This window comes from Haematobia irritans, chromosome 1, assembly GCF_050003625.1.
Source record: "Haematobia irritans isolate KBUSLIRL chromosome 1, ASM5000362v1, whole genome shotgun sequence".
In the NCBI taxonomy this organism is placed as follows: Eukaryota; Metazoa; Arthropoda; class Insecta; order Diptera; family Muscidae; genus Haematobia; species Haematobia irritans.
In genome coordinates, this window is record NC_134397.1 from 49,152,161 (window position 1) to 49,173,252 (window position 21,092).

Sequence of the window (21,092 nt, forward strand, 5' to 3'; positions counted from 1 at the left end):
ATTGACTTTCTAAATCCAAATTATTCACCCCCCCCCCCACTTTGTTAAAATAAATTGTGGACCCCATATATCTCAAACAAAAAGAGATATTCGCATAGGCACGCGAGTTTCTATCCCGAAATTAAAAAAGACCAACTTAGAGGAAAACACCTCAGCTTTCATACAAAGAAATTATGTCGATATTTTTATCCGTTCAACATTGCAGAATTATTTCCAAAAAACGATTCTAAAACGCTGCGCATTGGCTCAAACAACCGCATTGAATTGCGTCTTAAATATAGCCTTAATGCAATTCATCGCTTCTTTGGCTCGGAATCAATACCAAAATCATTAGTGGTTAGGTAAAATCTTTGGAACTTGGTAGTCCTTTTTTCAGTGTGTTGCAAACTGCGTGGATGTAATTTGCAGGCGTTTTTTTTTTTTTGGTTTTTGCCCATGCGCATACATACTGGGATTGTTTATTAAGAAAAGAAAATTCCGTAAATTAACAGTAATAATTAGATTATGGGCTCCTTCATAAACTTATTCAGCAATGCTCATGGCACTAGCAAATTCAAAGGTAAAAAGTCTTACTGCTCGACTGTTGGTGTAAGGGAATTTCGTCATTAAGTACTAACTGAAACAATAGAATTGTTTTAAATGGTTTCGAACATTTTGTCTTTAATTTTTTTTACTGGGCTTTATTAAAACAATAGATTTTAATAACTATACACTAGCACCATCAATGTCACTATTGTCGTGTCTTTTTGAAGAAAAAAATATATAGCTCTCTCTTCTGAACAATATTAGATGATGAACGAAATGAGGAAGCAAATATTAATTAAAATTAATAAAATTGTAACTACATACGAGTAAATTTAAATTAAAAATATAAAAAAAGTGAGTTATGGAAAAACGAAATAAAAGAACTACCTTTGTAGGTAAAATAAAGAACATCTTTTGGAGGACATTTTTGGAAGTGCTTTTAAAGTTGTGCCTTTAGAAGAACTTCCAAAATTTTTTGCTGGGATCAGAAAGGTTTGATTGGAGAATCAGAGTAGTGGCAAGCAAATTTAATTAATTCCTTTCTGCATTTCCATTTTACAAAATTTTTTTTTTCTGGGAAATTACACAACACAATTGTACTAAATTCAAAATTCGCACAAACTATTTTTTTCTAAAATCAGTGAATCTTACTTAAATTGTGGTCATACTTAAAACTAATAAATTTAATTAAAATTGTGGCAGTATTAAAATTCGTGTGACATTTTTATTCGTAGACATTTTTAAAATTTTTAACTCCCAATGTTTCTTTCAAAATGTGAAATTGTATTATGCAACACAAAATGTATTATTTTCTTAAAATGGACAAAAAGTATTAACTTTTGTATAATGTTGCAATTAGTAAAAAATTTTAGTTAAAATTATCTAAAATAAATTTGCATTTTCTTTCATCATGCACCCTCAAAAAAAAAAAAAATAAATCGCTTCTGTAACATATGTCCCAAACACATTTTGCTTCAAGCATATATATTTTCAGGATTGGTCCAAACAAAATATTGTTTGTATTGTTCAAACATATTATGTTTCAACTTAGGCATACACTGGTAGAAAAAAATTTTAATGAAATTTTCTTTGTGTATATAAATTTTTAAGGCGTCACTTGGTTACTTCCATTCTTTTACTTACAGCATACTCTGCTGGGATCAGAAAGGTTTGATTGGAGAATCAGAGTAGTGGCAAGCAAATTTAATTAATTCCTTTCTGCATTTCCATTTTACAAAATTTTTTTTTCTGGGAAATTACACAACACAATTGTACTAAATTCAAAATTCGCACAAACTATTTTTTTCTAAAATCAGTGAATCTTACTTAAATTGTGGTCATAAGTTCTTAAAACTAATAAATTTAATTAAAATTGTGGCAGTATTAAAATTCGTGTGACATTTTTATTCGTAGACATTTTTAAAATTTTTAACTCCCAATGTTTCTTTCAAAATGTGAAATTGTATTATGCAACACAAAATGTATTATTTTCTTAAAATGGACAAAAAGTATTAACTTTTGTATAATGTTGCAATTAGTAAAAAATTTTAGTTAAAATTATCTAAAATAAATTTGCATTTTCTTTCATCATGCACCCTCAAAAAAAAAAAAAAATAAATCGCTTCTGTAACATATGTCCCAAACACATTTTGCTTCAAGCATATATATTTTCAGGATTGGTCCAAACAAAATATTGTTTGTATTGTTCAAACATATTATGTTTCAACTTAGGCATACACTGGTAGAAAAAAATTTTAATGAAATTTTCTTTGTGTATATAAATTTTTAAGGCGTCACTTGGTTACTTCCATTCTTTTACTTACAGCATACTCTGCTGGGATCAGAAAGGTTTGATTGGAGAATCAGAGTAGTGGCAAGCAAATTTAATTAATTCCTTTCTGCATTTCCATTTTACAAAATTTTTTTTTCTGGGAAATTACACAACACAATTGTACTAAATTCAAAATTCGCACAAACTATTTTTTTCTAAAATCAGTGAATCTTACTTAAATTGTGGTCATAAGTTCTTAAAACTAATAAATTTAATTAAAATTGTGGCAGTATTAAAATTCGTGTGACATTTTTATTCGTAGACATTTTTAAAATTTTTAACTCCCAATGTTTCTTTCAAAATGTGAAATTGTATTATGCAACACAAAATGTATTATTTTCTTAAAATGGACAAAAAGTATTAACTTTTGTATAATGTTGCAATTAGTAAAAAATTTTAGTTAAAATTATCTAAAATAAATTTGCATTTTCTTTCATCATGCACCCTCAAAAAAAAAAAAAATAAATCGCTTCTGTAACATATGTCCCAAACACATTTTGCTTCAAGCATATATATTTTCAGGATTGGTCCAAACAAAATATTGTTTGTATTGTTCAAACATATTATGTTTCAACTTAGGCATACACTGGTAGAAAAAAATTTTAATGAAATTTTCTTTGTGTATATAAATTTTTAAGGCGTCACTTGGTTACTTCCATTCTTTTACTTACAGCATACTTTGTAGGTCTCTCTTTCTAAACACATATATGTTTATAGGCTATTTATAAATTAATAAATGTTTGCATCCAAGCATTTTATATTTACAAACATTTTATGTCCCAAGCATAATATGTTGTAATATATTAACATATATGTCCCAAACATGTTATGCTAGTTTATGAACATTATATGCTTGCACTTAAAAATATTGTGTTAAAAAATTTTAGTTCCAAACTATAATTTTTACACCCAAACATATGAAAAACAGTTTTTTTCGTCCGTGTGGGACCCTTTTTTTGATGTACATTTAAAGCTAGATAGCTCCCTAAAATGTCTTTATTTAAAAAAGCCAAATCTTTGGCTCGGAATCAATACCACAATCCTCAAGTGAACGCAAAAAAAAATTTTTTAGTGTAGTCGAAATCCAATATATGTGTTAAAATTAAATAAGCATTAAATGTAATATTCTAACTGATAATGAATGGATTGAAATTGCGAATCAACCCAATAAAGAATGAAAAAATTACAAATTCTCTCACGTTACATACGATAAGTTTGCAATTTTTTTATAATAATTGATTATTTTTATTTTACTGTAATATGAACATTTAACACATATTTAGGCTATGGTAAAATGTTTTAAATTCTATTAGTATTAATAAAAAAAACTAGAATATTTCTATCGCTTAGTTTACATACTCACCTCGTATAATTGTATCGATATTCCCAGTCACCAGACACATTAAAAAACGGTAGCAATGTTATATTAATGAAATGCAAATTAATTCTTCAACATCGAGAACATCACTTGCAATTTGAATAATACGAACAATAAAAAAACGGCGGCAGCAGCCACAAAAAACAAATCGAAAAAACTTCCACAACGAAACGATCATGAATCATGTTTCTATCCATCATTCTTGCTCACTTTTATTTTTCACCCCATGCTTTTTTAAAATATTTTTTATTTTTTGCGGTTATTTGAGTGAAGCCTTTTGGTCATTAAATTCTTTGTTATGCTACGCATCGTGTTAGAAGAGGCAAAAAGAATATAAAAAACATTTTTGTATATAGAAATATTTTCGTTTATTATTGTTTTTAACATTAACCCATTGACGTAAAGTGTGGAAATTAGGTAGATTTGAATCAAAGTTTTAAATTAGATTTTTGTATTATTATGATTATTGTGAACGAGCAGTTTCGAAATGATAGCAAACTGAAATTGGTTGCAATCAGCCACCCATACAAAAACACAAATTTCAAAAATTCTTGTAGTAGATTTAATGAAAAAATTTACATCAAAGATTTTGAAGATTTTAAAGAAATTCTATTTTAATATCGTGTAAATTGCGTGTCCTGAAATTTAGGTTGGATAACCTTTCATATTCGGTCAATATTTATTCAGTGTGTACAAGTCCGGTTTTCAATTTGGTCTCCACCGACCTTGTGAACGTGTCTCCATATTAATATCAAAATCATTAAACAAAAATCAAAACCTTTGGATCCAAGTATACTGTGTGTTTTTTTAAGTGTACCTAGAATTAACAAACTGGTCGTGTCATATTCAATCATCCACCAACTAAATGGCAACTGACTGCTACCTGTGGCACAATGCCATGAACCTTATTATATAGCCGGAATTAAGCTTAGATTGTTTATTGCTTCCCGTGATAAGGAAGTCTAAATAAACATGCATACGATAATGGCGAATCTCTATATAAAAATGAATATAAAAAAACCTGCCACACACGATATATCCCACAAACTCTAATCGAAATAATTGTACTCTCTAACACAACGTATGCTTTAGTTAATTTGTTGGGAATAAACGAAACAACACCCAATTCAATAAATTAGGTTGGAACTGAAGCATACCACCAAATAGAAAGTGAATCTCAATTTGGAATGGTGCAAAAAATGTAGGAAATAAGATGTGTGTGTGTGTGTGGCTGCATTGATCGGTATGCTTGGCTGGAGACTAAAAATGCAAAGTGAACTACATTTAACCCTTCGATGGGGAGATTGGAAAAAGAATCCAGGCTTATCCCTTTAAGGTTAACTCAAAAGCACCTAATCCAGTAGTCATTGGTAGGTCTCATCTTCACCAAGCGTCTTACATTCCATATCTACCTCTGCTCCTATTCTACACAACCTCGCACGGTCCTCTTGACAGTTGTCCAACTTTCCTTTTGTAGCTTCCTATTGTTTCTGTTTGGATCACCGCATAATGGTTTCGTCGCCTCGTTCAAATACAGCTCTATGTGACTTTCTTTTGTCGTCTAACACGAATGGCCAGTTCAATAGAAAATTATGTCAAAATTTTATTTCTATTAAAAATTTTGTCAAAATTTTATTTCTATAGACAATTTTGTCAAAATTTTATTTCTATAGAAAATTTTCTCAAAATTTTATTTCTATAGAAAATTTTCTCAAAAGTTTATTTCTACAGAATTTTTTTTCACAATTTTATTTTTGTAGAAAATTTTGTCACCATTTTATTTTTATAGCAAATTTTGTCAAAATGTTATTTGTATAGAAAATTTTGTTAAAATTTTACTTTTATAGAAAATTTTGTCAAAATTTTACTTCTATAGAAAATTTTGTCAAAATTTTACTTCTATAGAAAATTTTGTCACAATTTTATTTTTATAGAAAATTTTGTCAAAATTTTATTTGTATAGAAAATTTTGTTAAAATTTTCTCAGAATTTTATTTCTATAGAAACTTTTGTTTCTATAGAAAATTTTATGTATATAGAAAATTTTGTCAAAATTTTATGTGTATAGAAAATTTTGTCAAAAATTTATGTGTATAGAAAATTTTGTCAAAATTTTATGTGTATAGAAAATTTTGTCAAAATTTTATGTGTATAGAAAATTTTGTCAAAATTTTACTTCCATAGAATAGGTTGTCACAATTTTATTTTTGTAGAAAATTTTGTCAAAATTTTATTTCTATAGAAAATTTGGTCAAAATTTTGTTTCTATAGAAAATTTTGTCAATATTTCTATAGAAAATTTTGTCAAAATTTTATTTCTATAGAAAATTTTGTCAAAATTTTATTTGCATGTAAAATTTTCTCAAATTTTTATTTTTATAGAAAATTTTGTCAAAATTTTATTTCTACAGAAAATGTGCTCAGAATTTTATTTCTATAGAAAATTTTGTCAAAACTTTTTATTTCTATAGAAAATTTTCTCAAAATTTTATTTCTATAGAAAGTTTTGTCAAAATTTTATTTTTATAGAAAATTTTGTCAAAATTGTATTTCTATAGAAAATTTTGTCAAAATTTTATTTCTATAGAAAATTTTGTCAAAATCTACCAATTTTTTACAAAAATTATTGTAATTTTCACAATTATGATCATGTTGTAAATAATATAGCCTACAAAAAATTTTGACGAACTTTGAAAACAACGATCCACTTCGCCGTCTTTGTAAAGAATTCAATAAATTTTATTATTATCTTGATTTGTCAGAAGAGAAATACAATGTAAAGAAAAAGATAACATTATTATTAAATACTTGATATATTAACAAACGATATGTATATAATGTAATATATTACTGTTAGTCTGTAAGGGTTTAATCCATAGATGAAAATAATAAAAAAAAAAAAAAACGTTGTCTCCCAAATTATTTGAAAAACAACGCCTATTTTCTAATTACAAAATTTTCGTATTTTCTTATCCACTTTCAGATGAAGATGCCATCAATGACACCAAGGAAAATACAAATCCTCTTAATGAAAATTCCAAGTCATCTGATGTTGTAGACTTTTCAAAAAACCAAATAGAAAGGAAAACAAAAGACCAAACCAACCAATCCATCCATAATAACAAGACAGTAACAAACAACATCAGCAATAGTAATAGCAACAAGGATCCAAATACTAATCTAAACCACAAAGAAATATCCAAATTAAATGGAACTGATGTAGATAGAAAGTTTTTAGAATTGAAAAATACCTCGTATTCAGTGTCGTCAAGCACAAGTAAATTGGTGGACACTGAAGATTCTAAGACGAAAACAACAAAAACCATTGAACAAGAGGTGGTGGTGGTTCCAGTCGAACAGGATACACAAAAAAACAAGAGCTGCCTTAGCAGCAGCACCAACGAAATTGCATCGCAGTCCAAAGCTGCGAATTCCCATGCAAATACGACCGTTATGAATAGTCACGCAACGGCCACACAGAACGGACAAACAACAGTGGTTGGTCATCATCGCGGCTTCTCTCAACCAACAGTGACAGTGGCGGCATCCAGTACTGGTGGTGATCCATGGTTTTTGCAATCCACCGGGCATCAAATGCCACCCACAGCTCCCTTGCGTCATAATAAGAGACCAGCACCGCAGCCAGCAACAGCGGCCGGAACAACAAATCCCAACGCAGCATTGTTAATTAACAATAGTGGTAATAGTGGCATTGGCGGTGGCGGCATTAGCAGCAGCGGTGGTGGTGGTGGTGGTGTTATCACCAGTAATATAACACTTCAACAACAATTTAGCCAATCCCAACCCCATATTGTAGCACAATCAGCCAATTTATCAACGACATCGCATCATAACAATGTGGTAAGAAGCATGCATATTTTATTTGGATTAATTAGTATAGTATAGTATATCACGCTTCATTCATGATGTGAAGGCTACATGCGCATTATTTTCTAATGAAAGAAGAGAAGCGATGAAGTCGTAACGATATTCAAATTTAAGTAAATTTTTATGTTTAATTAAAAAGAGATTTAATAGCCATATTGGTCGTAGAGAAATAGAAAGATGAACTAAGTTTGGCACACGGTCAATGGTTTAGGGTGTTTTCTCCCAAAACTGGGGATTTTTATTCGTGGTTGGGATATTTGCACTCTAAGGATTTGGCTGGGGATAAAATAATTCAGAGATGTTTTGGGGATATTTCCGCTTTCAATTACAGAGAATTAAATTTGTTTCAGAAAGTTTTAAATCGGCACACAATAAGACTTATACACTGAAAAAATATTTACGTGATATTAAAGATTACGCAAGCTAAATTTTGAGATGCACAATTCACAAAATATTAAGGACAAATTTCTTTCAAATAATGAAATTTTAATTGAAATAAAGTTTATAATCTTTGCTTCAAAAATTTTTAAAATTAAATTTAGGACTGCTCTCATCTCCCACTTGTCCTCATTTAAATTGATCGATGCGCGCCTCTTCCACCGTATTGGTATGGTTTGGCCCAGTACTTCTTCATACTTCTTGTGCAAAATTTGAAGAAAATCAGAGAAAAAATTTGGCTTCTGGAGCCATATAAGTGCATATCGGGTTTAAGATATATATGGGTGCTATAAAAAATTTCAAGCAAATCGGGGTAAAACTGTTGTCTCGGAGTGAAAATGTAGTTTCGGTTGCCTTGTAAGTGTATATCGGACAATAGATATATATGGGAGCTATCTAAATCTGAACCGATTTCCTCCAAATTTTGCACACTAATTAGACTCCTCGTGCAAAATTTCGAGCAAATCTAGGCAAAACTCTGGCTCATCGGTTCAAAATTGCGGAATTGACAGCTAAAACAAAATTTCATACCCCCGAGGTAACCAACTTTCAACGCCTACAGGTCAGCCCGTGGACCCACTAGGGACCCACAAATTAGAGGAAAACACCTCAGCTTTCACACACAGAAAAAATTATGCAGATATCTTTATCCGTTCAAAAGTTGCAGAATTATTTACAAAAAAAAGCGATTTGGAACCATTGTGTGTCGATTCAACACTGAACAGAAAAACAGGACCAACGATGTGACGCTGTCAGGCAGGAACTGGGAAATGGGTCTAGCAAAAATATTTCTATACAATGCCGATTAAACATTGAACAGAAAAACGGATCCCCTTGGCAAAAAATAAAATGAGCTCCCACCATGATAAGGAAGCTTCTCCCTCTCTGCCGCCTCTCTCGATCCATCGATCGACTTGGGCCTCTTCCACGATATTGGTATAGTTTGGCCCATTACGTCTTCAATTTGTTCCCAAACCTAAAAAACGGCTCTCGATGGACACACTTCGACTAATCAGCCCATTGTGATGCCAGAGTAGTAAAATTATTTTTTATAACTGAATGCTGTCCGATTTCATGTTTAACTCAATGACAAGGGACTTCCTTTTTATGGCCGTGATCGAACGGCGTTTTACATAGCGATGAAGCCACTTTGAAACACTCAGAAATGTCATTATTGAGAGGGGATAAACAACCCTTGAGAAACTTCGAAACTATTTCGGGGGGATAAGCTGGGATTGATCCATCCATTGTATGTAGGACCGTTATGCTAACCATAGTTTCTCCCGGAAAGCTTATTTTTGATGTGATATACAAATCGCTTGTTTAACGTAGTTTTCGCAATAAATTACAATTTTCAGAATTTGACCGAGCGAGTAGCAACAAAAATTTGTGCTAGTATTGTTCGAAACAAATTTACATAGAACTAGAAACCGAAAAACAAGCCCGTGTAATATGCATTGCCTCTGATCTTTTTTAATACCACTTCCGGATCGAAGAAGAGCATTTTCATTGCCGTATTGGTTATAGTTTTTTGCTGGGCTATGTTGAAAACAACTCATAATTTTTCCAAAATAATTATTTTTATTATTAATTTTATTATAATTATTTTTTATTATAATTTATAAGCGCTAATATAATTATAAGTATAATTTAGACCACACTCGTCTTTATGCTTATCAATTCTCTAATAGACCCACACAATTGTTATTAAAAAAATTCTTATCTGTTTTTTTATATTTCTAATTTAGAATCAACATCACAATGCGATTCACTTGTCCTCGCATGCCCTTAATAGTCATAACATAATAACAAATGCATCAGGTGTTGGTGGCGGTGGCAATGTTATAAATGCGGCTGCCAATCATTCACCCAAATCGCCAAATCAACATCAACAACATCCCCAACAGCAGTCTCACGCCCTAATGTCAACATTTGCCCCTATTGGATCATCGGTAACGCCTTCCGTGACCGCAGCGGCAGTAGCCAGTGTAACACAGCAACAACAACAGCAGCACATGCAATTACTTTCAGCTGCTGTGGCCAATAATTGTAACAATAATCTAATGTCGTCTTCTATGAATGCTGCTCACAGTGCACTATCGCTGCACGAACGTGGTTTACCACCCAAAAGCATGGGCCTAACGGCAAATGCCGGTGGTGGTAGTAATATTTTACTTCATACACAACAACACCCTGCCCAACAACATCATCCTAGCCAAGCGTCTTTGGTAAATCCAACAACAAATGCAACGTCTATGACATCATCATTGCATAGTTTTGACATAAACGGTGCAATACCAAATCCAGCTGCAACAACACAATCCTGGACAACGCCATCATTGTCACCAACAGCAGGTATAGCTCCCAACCATCATGGAGCACCAGCACTACATGGTGGCGGCGGTGGTGTTGGTCATCAACAGCAATCGCATAAAAAATGTGAAGTCAAACTCAATGCAATGCCGTAAGTATTTTTTTTTTCTAAAAAAGGGGTTTGATCACATTGGCCAAATATTTAATAGAATTGAAAACAAATCGTCATAGTAAATAACAAAGCTTTAGAGTTTGTAGGAAAATAAACGCCGAAAATCGATCATCAAAATTGACGTATGAATTTCTGAACCCACCACCATTGAATGATATTGGGGGTACGACAAGTCTACCATTCCGTTTGTTACACATCGAAATGGGGAGCCACCGTGGTGCAATGGTTAGCATGCCCGCCTTGCACACACAAGGTCGTGGGTTCGATTCCTGCTACGACCGAACACTAAAAAGTTTTTCAGCGGTGGATTATCCCACCTCAGAAATGCTGGTGACATTTCTGAGGGTTTCAAAGCTTCTCTAAGTGGTTTCACTCGAATGTGGAACGCCGTTCGGACTCGGCTATAAAAAGGAGGTCCCTTGTCATTGAGCTTAACATGGTATCGGGCAGCACTCAGTAATAAGAGAGAAGTTCACCACTGTGGTATCACAATGGACTGAATAGTCTAAGTGAGCCTGATACATCGGGCTGCCACATAACCTAACCTAACCTACACATCGAAATATCGATTTCCGACTATAAGAAGTATTTATATTCTTGAACAGGGCGATGTCATGAGACTCTACACTACAGCTTTCAATAATAGCGCTATTGCGCTTAAATTTCGCACATATTTTTGTTTGTCTGCAAGCTGGGAAGATAGGCTATATCGGTCTGGATTTTGAGATAGTCCCTATATAAACCTATGTCCCGATTTTACTTTAGGGATTTTAGATAGCGGAATTTCTATGCGATTTGCCAGAAATTGGAAATTTCTTTTGGTCTACAAAGATATGTGTTAAATTTGGTTCATATCGGTCCGTTTTTGGCATAGCCCACTACCGATTTCCCAATTTGATCTTTTGGGTTTCTACACACCGATTTTTTTTATCACATTTGCCTAAAATTAAAAATCTAGGTCCACAAAGCTCATGTAGAATTCAGTGCAGGTTTTGATGTAGGTCCCATATAATCCGAACTCCCGATTTTTTCCTGAAATTCGAAATCCAGAAATATATTGGGTCCGATATAAACCGAATTCGTTTTATATCGGTCCGTATTTTGGTATATCCCCCATATAGATAGACCTTTACATTTTTCTTCTAGGTCATCTAGACACTGTAACTATTATTCGATTTGCTTCAAATTTGGCATTGCCCCCATATAGACCGATATCCCGATTTGACTCATTGGGCTTCTACAAACAGCAATTGTTATCGAATTTGGAGGTGTTTTAGGTCCACATATAGACGCTCCGGATATGGCATATCAACCGTTATTTTGAAATAGCCCGTATATAAACTGATTTCCCGATTTGACTTCTTGGGCTTCTAGATACCGAAATTTTTATTTTTATTTTTGCCTGAAATTAAAAATTGGTCTAAGTCTACAAAGACCTGTATTGGGCTTGGTTCATATCGGTCCGTGTTTTTGCATGGCCCCATTTAGACTGATTTCCCGATTTGACTTATTGGGTTTCTAGACATTGAAACAAAAAAATTAGCGGTATTTTAGGTCCACAGGTTTTGTTATAGCCCCCATATAATCCGAACTCCCGAATCCGAATTTAATACTAGAATATTTTTATCCGGTTTTCTTGAAATTCGAAATATATTGGGTACGATATGAACAGAAATTGTTTTATATCGGTCCACGTTTTGGTATAGCCTCCATATAGGCCGATCTCCCTATTTTTCATTTAGGTTATCTATACATCGAAATATGGTCTTTGAATTGATAGGGGAATGTGGTGTAGCTCCTTGCTGACAGTTAGTCAAGAAGTCTACAGTAGCGAGACCTTTTGATTATTCTTCAGTAATCGAAATATTTTCCGTTACGTTAGAGAACAAGTTTATACTAATTTCGGAGAAATATATACCCAATGTGACCCCAGCTACCCTTAGTTTTTCAGAAGATATTTGTAAATATTTTTGTTTTCATTTTCAAAATTTTCTTCCAGATGGTTCCATGGTAGTATTACGCGAGACGAAGCCGAACATTTATTACAGCCTCGGGAAGATGGTCTATTTCTGGTACGAGAATCCACAAACTTTCCTGGAGACTATACACTTTGTGTATGTTTTCAGGGTAAAGTTGAACATTATCGTGTAAAATATTTGGAAAACAAATTAACCATAGATGATGAGGAATATTTCGAAAATTTGGGTCAACTAGTTGCAGTAAGTCCTCATAATCCCATTAGAATAGAACAAATGAAATTAAGAATGATGTTTCTGTGTTTCTCCGTAGCATTATGAAGCCGATGCAGATGGTCTGTGTACCCAACTGATAAAATGTCTACCAAAACAAGGTAAACAGGAATACTGTATCAATTCAAAAGATTTCATTGATAAGGGTTGGGTTATACCGGAAGCGGATTTACAATTACGCGAGAGTATAGGCAAAGGAGAATTTGGTGATGTAATGCTGGGTATATTGCGTAATGAAAAAGTGGCCGTTAAAATGTTAAAAGATGAGGGAGCTGTACAAAAATTCTTGGCAGAGGCTTCAGTAATGACGTAAGTTGGGAATTTTGTATATTCTACTTCTACTTTCTTTCATATTTAACATATTTCAATTTTCTTTCTTTTTTATTATGACTACAGAACACTGGAACATGAAAATCTTGTGAAATTTATTGGTTTAGTTTTTACTAGCAAACACCTTTATCTGGTTACTGAATATATGAGCAAAGGATCACTGGTTGATTATTTGAGATCGCGGGGACGACAGCACATAACTAAGAAGGATCAAATCAATTTTGCTTAGTAAGTAAAAACAAATCCATTTTAAATTTATTCATCTTAAGTTTACAAAATATTAGAATTTTGTTGTTAGTATTTAGAGAGCTTAAAAAACTCTTTGTTCCGATTTTTTTCTATGCAAATAAAATTTTGACAAAATTTTCTATAGAAATAACATTTTTACAAAATTTTGACAAAATTTTCTATAGAAATAAAATTTTGACAAAATTTTCTATAGAAATAAAATTTCGATAAAATATTCTATAGAAATAAAATTTTGACATTTTCTATAGAAATAAAATTTTGACAAAATTTTCTATAGAAATAAAATTATGAAAAATTTTTCTATAGAAATAAAATTTTGTAAAGAAATAAAGTTTTGAGAAAATTTTCTATACAAAAAAATTGAGAACATTTTCTATAGAAATAAAATTTTGAGAAAATTTTCTATAGAAATAAAATTTTGACAAAATTTTCTATACAAATAAAGTTTTGACAAAATTTTCTATAGAAATAAGTTTTGACAAAATTTTCTATAGAAATAAAATTTTGACAAAATTTTCTATAGAAATAAAGTTTTTACCAAAATTTTCTATAGAAATAAAATTTTGACAAAATTTTCTACAGAAATAAAATTTTGACAACATTTTCTTTAAAAATACAATTTTGACAAAATTTTCTATAGAAATAAAATTTTGACAAAATTTTCTATAGAAATAAAATTTTGACAAAACTTTCTACAGAAATAAAATTTTGACAACATTTTCTTTAAAAATACAATTTTGACAAAATTTTCTATAGAAATAAAATTTTGACAAAATTTTCTATAGAAAAAAAATTTTGACAAAATTTTCTATAGAAATAAAATTTTGACAAAATTTTCTATAGAAATAAAATTTTGACAAAATTTTCTATAGAAATAAAATTTTGACAAAATTTTCTATAGAAATAAAATTTTGACAAAATTTTCTATAGAAATAAAATTTTGACAAAATTTTCCATAGAAATAAAATTGTGACAAAATTTTCTATAGAAATAAAATTTTGACAAAATTTTCTATAGAAATAAAATTTTGACAAAATTTTCTATAGAAATAAAATGTTGACAAAATTTTCTATAGAAATAAAATTGTGACAAAATTTTCCATAGAAATAAAATTTTGACAAAATTTTCTATAGAAATAAAATTTTGACAAAATGTTCTATTGAATTTATCTATTAAAATAAAAATACATATTAATAATTAATCTATTAATCTTTCTGATATAATTTTTAGTGATACTGCTTCCGGTATGGAATATTTGGAAGCCAAAAAAGTTGTTCATCGTGATTTGGCTGCTCGTAATGTTTTAATTTCCGAGGATTGTGTTGCCAAAGTATCTGATTTTGGTTTAGCCCGCGAGGAGTGTTATAATTTAGATGTAGGAAAATTGCCAATTAAATGGACTGCGCCAGAAGCCTTGAAAAATTGGGTAAGATAGCAATTTTCATATTTTTAATAAAATTTAATATTTTTTTCGTCCATTTAGCGCTTTTCCAACAAATCCGACATGTGGAGTTTTGGTATTCTGCTGTGGGAAATATATTCTTTTGGTCGTGTTCCTTATCCTAGAATTGTAAGTTGTAGTTTTTTTTAGGAATTCGATTTTACGAATTCATTTATCTAACGTACAAACATTTAATACTATTTTATTTATTTTCATATATCTTTAGCCTTTAACTGATGTGGTAAAACATGTTGAAGTGGGTTACAAAATGGAAGCACCCGAAGGCTGTCCACCTGAAATCTATGAAATGATGAGACAAGCATGGGACCTAAATCCTGCCAAACGACCAACATTTGCTGAACTTAAAGTAAAGCTATTACACTTGAAAAATAATACAGCGTGAAAAATTGGCTATTAACCAATTTTGGTAATGAAAAAAAAAAACAAATCAAGAAAGAAAACATAACACCACCACCTTTAACAAACTTGCAAGCAGCTGTTAACATTTAAATAAGTAAAGCAAAAACATATAAGCATTAAATTGAAGGGGGCATATACTAAATACAACAACTAAATACAACACAGCCAATCCCAATCAGGACCCTTTTACAATATTTAATTAAAAAACAAAAAACGAACACCATTTATACCACAAAAGAAATATCCCATTTGAGGGGAAACAAGTGAATGTATTTACAAGCATAACATAAAATATTAAAACAAACACACAATAATACTAATAATAGAAATTCTTTATATATACTATATTTAGAATACAAAAAAAAAACAAGAGACGTAATTTAATCTTAAGATAAAGTTATGTGTAAAAAACAAACTGAAAGAATATAATATTCATTAATACGAGTAATCAAATAATGCATAGACAACCTCCTCTTAAGAAATTTTATTTAAAAAATCTATTTTTTCGTTTTTGTAATGATTTATTTAAATAACAAACAAAAAAGGCAGGCTACATACATATTAAAACTCCTTCACAAAAAGAATAATATTTGTAAAAAAATTATAGAATTTTTGAAAAAATTGCTAAGTAAAAAATCCAGATGTGGTAGATCTTAATATTTATAACGCAACAATTATGTTTATTCGTTTTTTATTTTGTCCGTTTTTTCGTTGACCGGCAAAATAAACAATTAACTTAAACTTTTTAAAAACACACAAATTTCCTCTAGATTTAAGCTATATAATTAAAAACAAATTATTTTTATTATTGCATACTATTATGAATATATATCTTGACCGTTATTTATAAATCCCATATTTTCGATTAGCAATCAATACTAAAAAAACACAAAGAAGACAAATACACCTACACATGAAAAACAAACCAAAACAAGAGTATCCCTGCAAACATTTTCTATGGTAGATCTGACAAAATCGTTTTGTCATGGAAGAAACCCCTTCTCATACATTCGGACTTGGGAGGTACAGAGACATTGGCTAATTAAAATCTAGAAAAAGAAATATATTCTTATATATAAGAGCTTATGGTCCCATTTAAAAGAGATAAAATGAAGATTTGTTATCCCGAACGAGGTAGATAGATGTTAGAGCTTCTCCAAGGTCTTACAGATCACCTAAAGCCTTCAAATTAGTAACTGGTAAGCCCTCCCACACAACTCTAGTTATTCAAAATGTTCGGTAGCCCTTCGTAAGTGGCCGACATATTCGTTATTATGTCGAATATGTTCGGGATTCATTTCCAATTATTAGAATTAACTGTTGTTGTTATTACCATCGGAGATTTTTCGGAAAATAAAAATATTCCAATGAGGGGATATGGGCAAAGAGATACACGTTTTTGGCGACAGGGCCTACTGCAATGTCGTCAAAGTAAGCCTTGATCAACCTCCTGCACTCCAGTATGGTTCGTGATCGTACAAATTGTCTTATAATAACAGAAGAATACAATGGAGTATATTCAAAGTGCGTCTATTTGGAGCTTACACCCTATTTCATAGAACTCAGTATAGATTTAAATATCGAATAAAAAATAACTAAAATTCTTCCGAAACCCCAACAATTTTTTTGTTTCCGAACTGGCTTGCTTTGGTATCCAAAGGAAACCTTTTCAATGAGTGAAGGATTGAAATTGCTATCGAATGTATGCAGGGATATTTGTTATTTTTGTACTATTGTAAAATTCCGTGGAAATATTTTTTTTTTTTTTTTTTTTTGAGAAACTGTTTCTGGGTTTTGAGAGAAAAAACAAAAATCATTTTACTCGTATTCTAAAATCTTAATGAAATCGACTTTTCGGGCTTTTAAAGAGTGACTCTTGCCCATTTTCGCAAATCCACATCCAGGTGAATGTGAATCAATTCCACGATTTTGGTGTCCTACAATCCACTTCCACCGGAAGTTTCGTGAAATCAATTCACTTGCAAAAGTCTTGGGGAATGTTGAATTATGTCCAAGATGGATGTATTTCCGGTCAAAAAAAAGATCTCGCGTAAGAAATTTTAAATGTTTTATATTTATTACACGAGTTTTATTAAAAATGTGTAATTTTTAATTAAAAAAAATAGTAAATTAAAATAAGTCTATTCATTCCACTTATTTTGATTTCCGCCTTAGTGAATTTTTGGGTGATTTGTGCAACCCAGCTGGTTACAGAAAAGTTGAAAAAAGAACGTGGAATTAAGGACACCAAATTTTCACGTTCGTGAATAGTTGAAGTGGATATGCGAACATGGGTGTCTAATCGACTATATAATCTCTTGGTTTGTTGTTTCCATAAACATGGCTACAAACGATTAATTTTGGCGAATCAAGGCAGTAGTAGAAACATCAAATGTTATTTCATCTCGAAAAGATGGAGACTTGAAACCTGACTTCACAATTTAGTTTACACAAAGTCCTTATATGGGATCCCAGCAAAATAAAATTGGAAGTTCTTCTTAGCCATACGTTTTGATGCACAGCCAAAAATGTTTTAAAAATGGACTTAATTTTCACTTGACAAGAAGTTATTTTGGGGTAATTCTTTATCTTACGCAGTTTTTGCGAAACAGAAATTACATTTTCTGAATTTTAGCGGATATAAAAAATATTTTGTGCTTGTAATGTCTGAAATGCTGGTTCGAACGAACATCATAGATAATTTATTATTGATTAAAAAAACTCATGTTGCTTTTAAAAACATTGATAGGTTAATAAACCAATACAGCAAATTATCGTGAAAAATCGATTCAAGATTCTTTCGACATTCTAACTCGCAAATCTCCAGAATGATTTTTTTTACAACGAAAAATTCGCAATACTCGCGAACCTTAACCCATTCTCCCAAAATAACAACAAAAAAGTCGTCAACTCGAAGTCTATTTTTTCTATCTCCTAAATTGACTTTTCCAAATTTTGAAAACAAAATCGAAGAGTCGACATTTCCAAAAGTCGTTAGTCGACATAATCACATTTGGAAAAGATCGAAAAGTTGACTTTTCCAATCGAATTTTTGACAAAAAAAATTGAAGTCGACGTTTTTCTATCTCTAAAAACGTCTTTTCCACATTAAAAAAAAACGAAGAGTCGACATTTCCAAAAGTCGTTAGTCGACTTTATCAAATTTTAAAAAGATAGAAAGTTGACTTTTCCAATAGACGTTTTGACAAAAAAAATCGAAAACTTGAATTCGAATTTTTCCAAATTTTGAAAAGAAAATCATGGTGTCGACTTTTCCAAAAGCTGATAGTCGACTGAAAAGACCTAAAAATGAACTTTTAAAATTGAAAAATCGACTTTTTGATTCACATTACAATCTCTAGTTTGCCAAACCAAAACTGCAAACAACCATAAAAAATGGTTCCGTAAATTTTAAAGTCGATTAATCGAAAGTCGATTTTTATATTCATACATATAAAAAAAATTTCACGAAAATTTTTCCAAGTAAAGTCTTCATTGAGTTTTAAAAAATATTCAATTAAAAATTTAATTGATTCAACAAATTTTTCAATCACAAAAATTAATAATACCATTTAATTTTTTAATTGGATCAATTTATTTTTTAATTGGATCAATTAATTTTTTTTGGTTGATACTATCATTTCTTTGATTGAAGACATTTCAATTGAAAATTAATTGGATCAATTAATTTGACGATTGCAGACAAAAAATATATTTTGTGTGTACTTTTGACAAACGATCATATATAGTAGATTTCTGCCAACCTCTATGTGGATTAAAGATCATGAAAAATCAATATTAAATGTCGGTTAACGATTTAAAATATAATAACCACCATTTTTTTGATTCTAGAAATCACAAATAGTTTGGCAAATCAATACAGACAACAATCATGGAAACTTGCCTAGAAACGGGATTCCCAGTTTTGACACGCGATTATATAGCCACTTTTCGCCGACATCAAACGGGCATTATTGATTTAAAATATCACAAAAACTACATTTTTACCATGATCAAAATTTAATTTAAAAATCATTTTCTTGGTTTTAGAAAGCATTTATAAATATATAGTCGATTACTTAATTTTGGCATCTAACATCTAAAGTTACTTATTTAATTTTTAACATCAAAAATTGCTATCATAAAAAATCTGTGTCAACAGTAAATAGCATAAAATTTGATTTCTAAATTTCACAATGGACTGAATAGTTAAAGTGTGCCGATTCACAAAAAAACGGCCTGCCACTATAACCTACCATTTCAAAAAGGGATCTTCGAAAATTTGGTCCTTTGGTCTTCACAGTTTTGATAAGTCAAAGTGCCACACGATTTACATAGTACAAAAAGAACATCTAACTCTTGGATAAACCACCCCAGTCTTTTTGTTATTTTTTAAATTACAATGCATTAAACAAAAATAATAAAAATAATATAATAAAATAAATTTAAAAAAAATTGTTATATTACATTATAATTGCAAGCATGACTGTATCCTTAAATAAAATAATTGAAAAGAAGAGTAGACGACCATGAAGTACTATGATAAAACAAAAACACTTATTTTAACTAAGTGTATTTTTGGGCTATTACCCTAGTTTCACATTATTAATGCAAATATACTATATTACACTTTTTCTTTTGTTTTAAGAATCAAAAAAAAGCTTAACGATATATATGATAACATCTTAATTGATTGTACATTTTACCTACATATATTTAATTTGAATGTTTTTTCTTTATCTAATTTAAGAATCTCTCCCCCTCATTTTTTAAACGCTTCAAGCCTTCTATTTCTTCGTTTTAAACATTATACAAGCACCTATTTTTTTAATGTTGATTTTATATTTATTTGTTGTTAATATAAATAATATAAAAATAATCTTCTCTTAATGTTCTATTTTAAGTGTATTTAAGTTCATTCTCTAATAAAAACGATTAAAAAATCAATAATAATAAAAGAAATGTAAATCCATATTTACATTAAAAACATAATGATGGCACATACATACATACAAAAAACAAATACACATCCTCATCGACCGCCAATAAACTTTTCAATCATTTTATAACCAAATAAAAATAACGATTTCTTTGTCAATAAAACAAAAAACAACTTTATTTTTATATGTTCTCGTTAAGAGTTAAACGAATACAAAATGCAATAGACGATCTTGTATTCAATCTGATAGCTTCCAAGACTAATAATAAAATAAAATAATCCCTCCCTCCAATACTTAAAAATTCAAAAAATAAAAACTTATATTTGATTTCATCATAGTTTACTACTCCTTTTAAATCTTTTTTCCTATTTTATCTAGATTACAATAAAAAAATGCATTAAATAACCATTGTATAAAAGAAATCGAAATTAATTTTTCTGTAATTCATTTACAATTAGAAAAAATAATAACACAATCGTTAACATGCAAAAATTACTACCAAATTTGGATAACAAAATTTCAATACCATATTATGCGAAAATCAAGTTCAGAGCATGAAAACGTAGTATATGAATTAAAGAAAAAAACAACAAACATTTAACATAAAAACTAAAACAGAAAAACAACAAACAATAATAAAATATTAGTGTATAACAAAAAATCTGGCGTTTCATTTAAAAGTTAAGTTAAATGCTAGCAGTTTGGGGAAGGTGAAAAATTCTAGAGGAAAACGTGATTTCAGAACCATATCACAATTCCATGATATTCCCATACGGGCTGTATATAAAATACGGTGTTTCGAGGCCTTCTGTTTCTTCCGATGCGACAGACATAGTCGATATTGACCTGAGCTTGAGTTGGTTTAATAAGCAATCAATAAGTGCGGACTGTTTTAGAAGGCATAAGAAGAGAGTTGAG

General features: G+C 30.4%; 1 protein-coding gene across 1 annotated transcript in view; it reads left to right on the plus strand.

Moving 5' to 3' along the window:
* Csk (C-terminal Src kinase) overlaps positions 1–20,835 on the plus strand; it is a 57,938-nt gene extending 37,103 nt beyond the window's left edge. Inside the window, exons 3-10 of the mRNA XM_075290208.1 lie at positions 6,718–7,595; positions 9,809–10,524; positions 12,545–12,764; positions 12,835–13,103; positions 13,191–13,352; positions 14,604–14,799; positions 14,857–14,943; positions 15,041–20,835. Coding sequence (XP_075146323.1) covers positions 6,718–7,595; positions 9,809–10,524; positions 12,545–12,764; positions 12,835–13,103; positions 13,191–13,352; positions 14,604–14,799; positions 14,857–14,943; positions 15,041–15,217 — 2,705 coding nt within the window. The 3' untranslated portion in view covers positions 15,218–20,835. The remainder of the gene's footprint in view (positions 1–6,717; positions 7,596–9,808; positions 10,525–12,544; positions 12,765–12,834; positions 13,104–13,190; positions 13,353–14,603; positions 14,800–14,856; positions 14,944–15,040) is intronic.
* Positions 20,836–21,092: the final 257 nt, after the last annotated feature.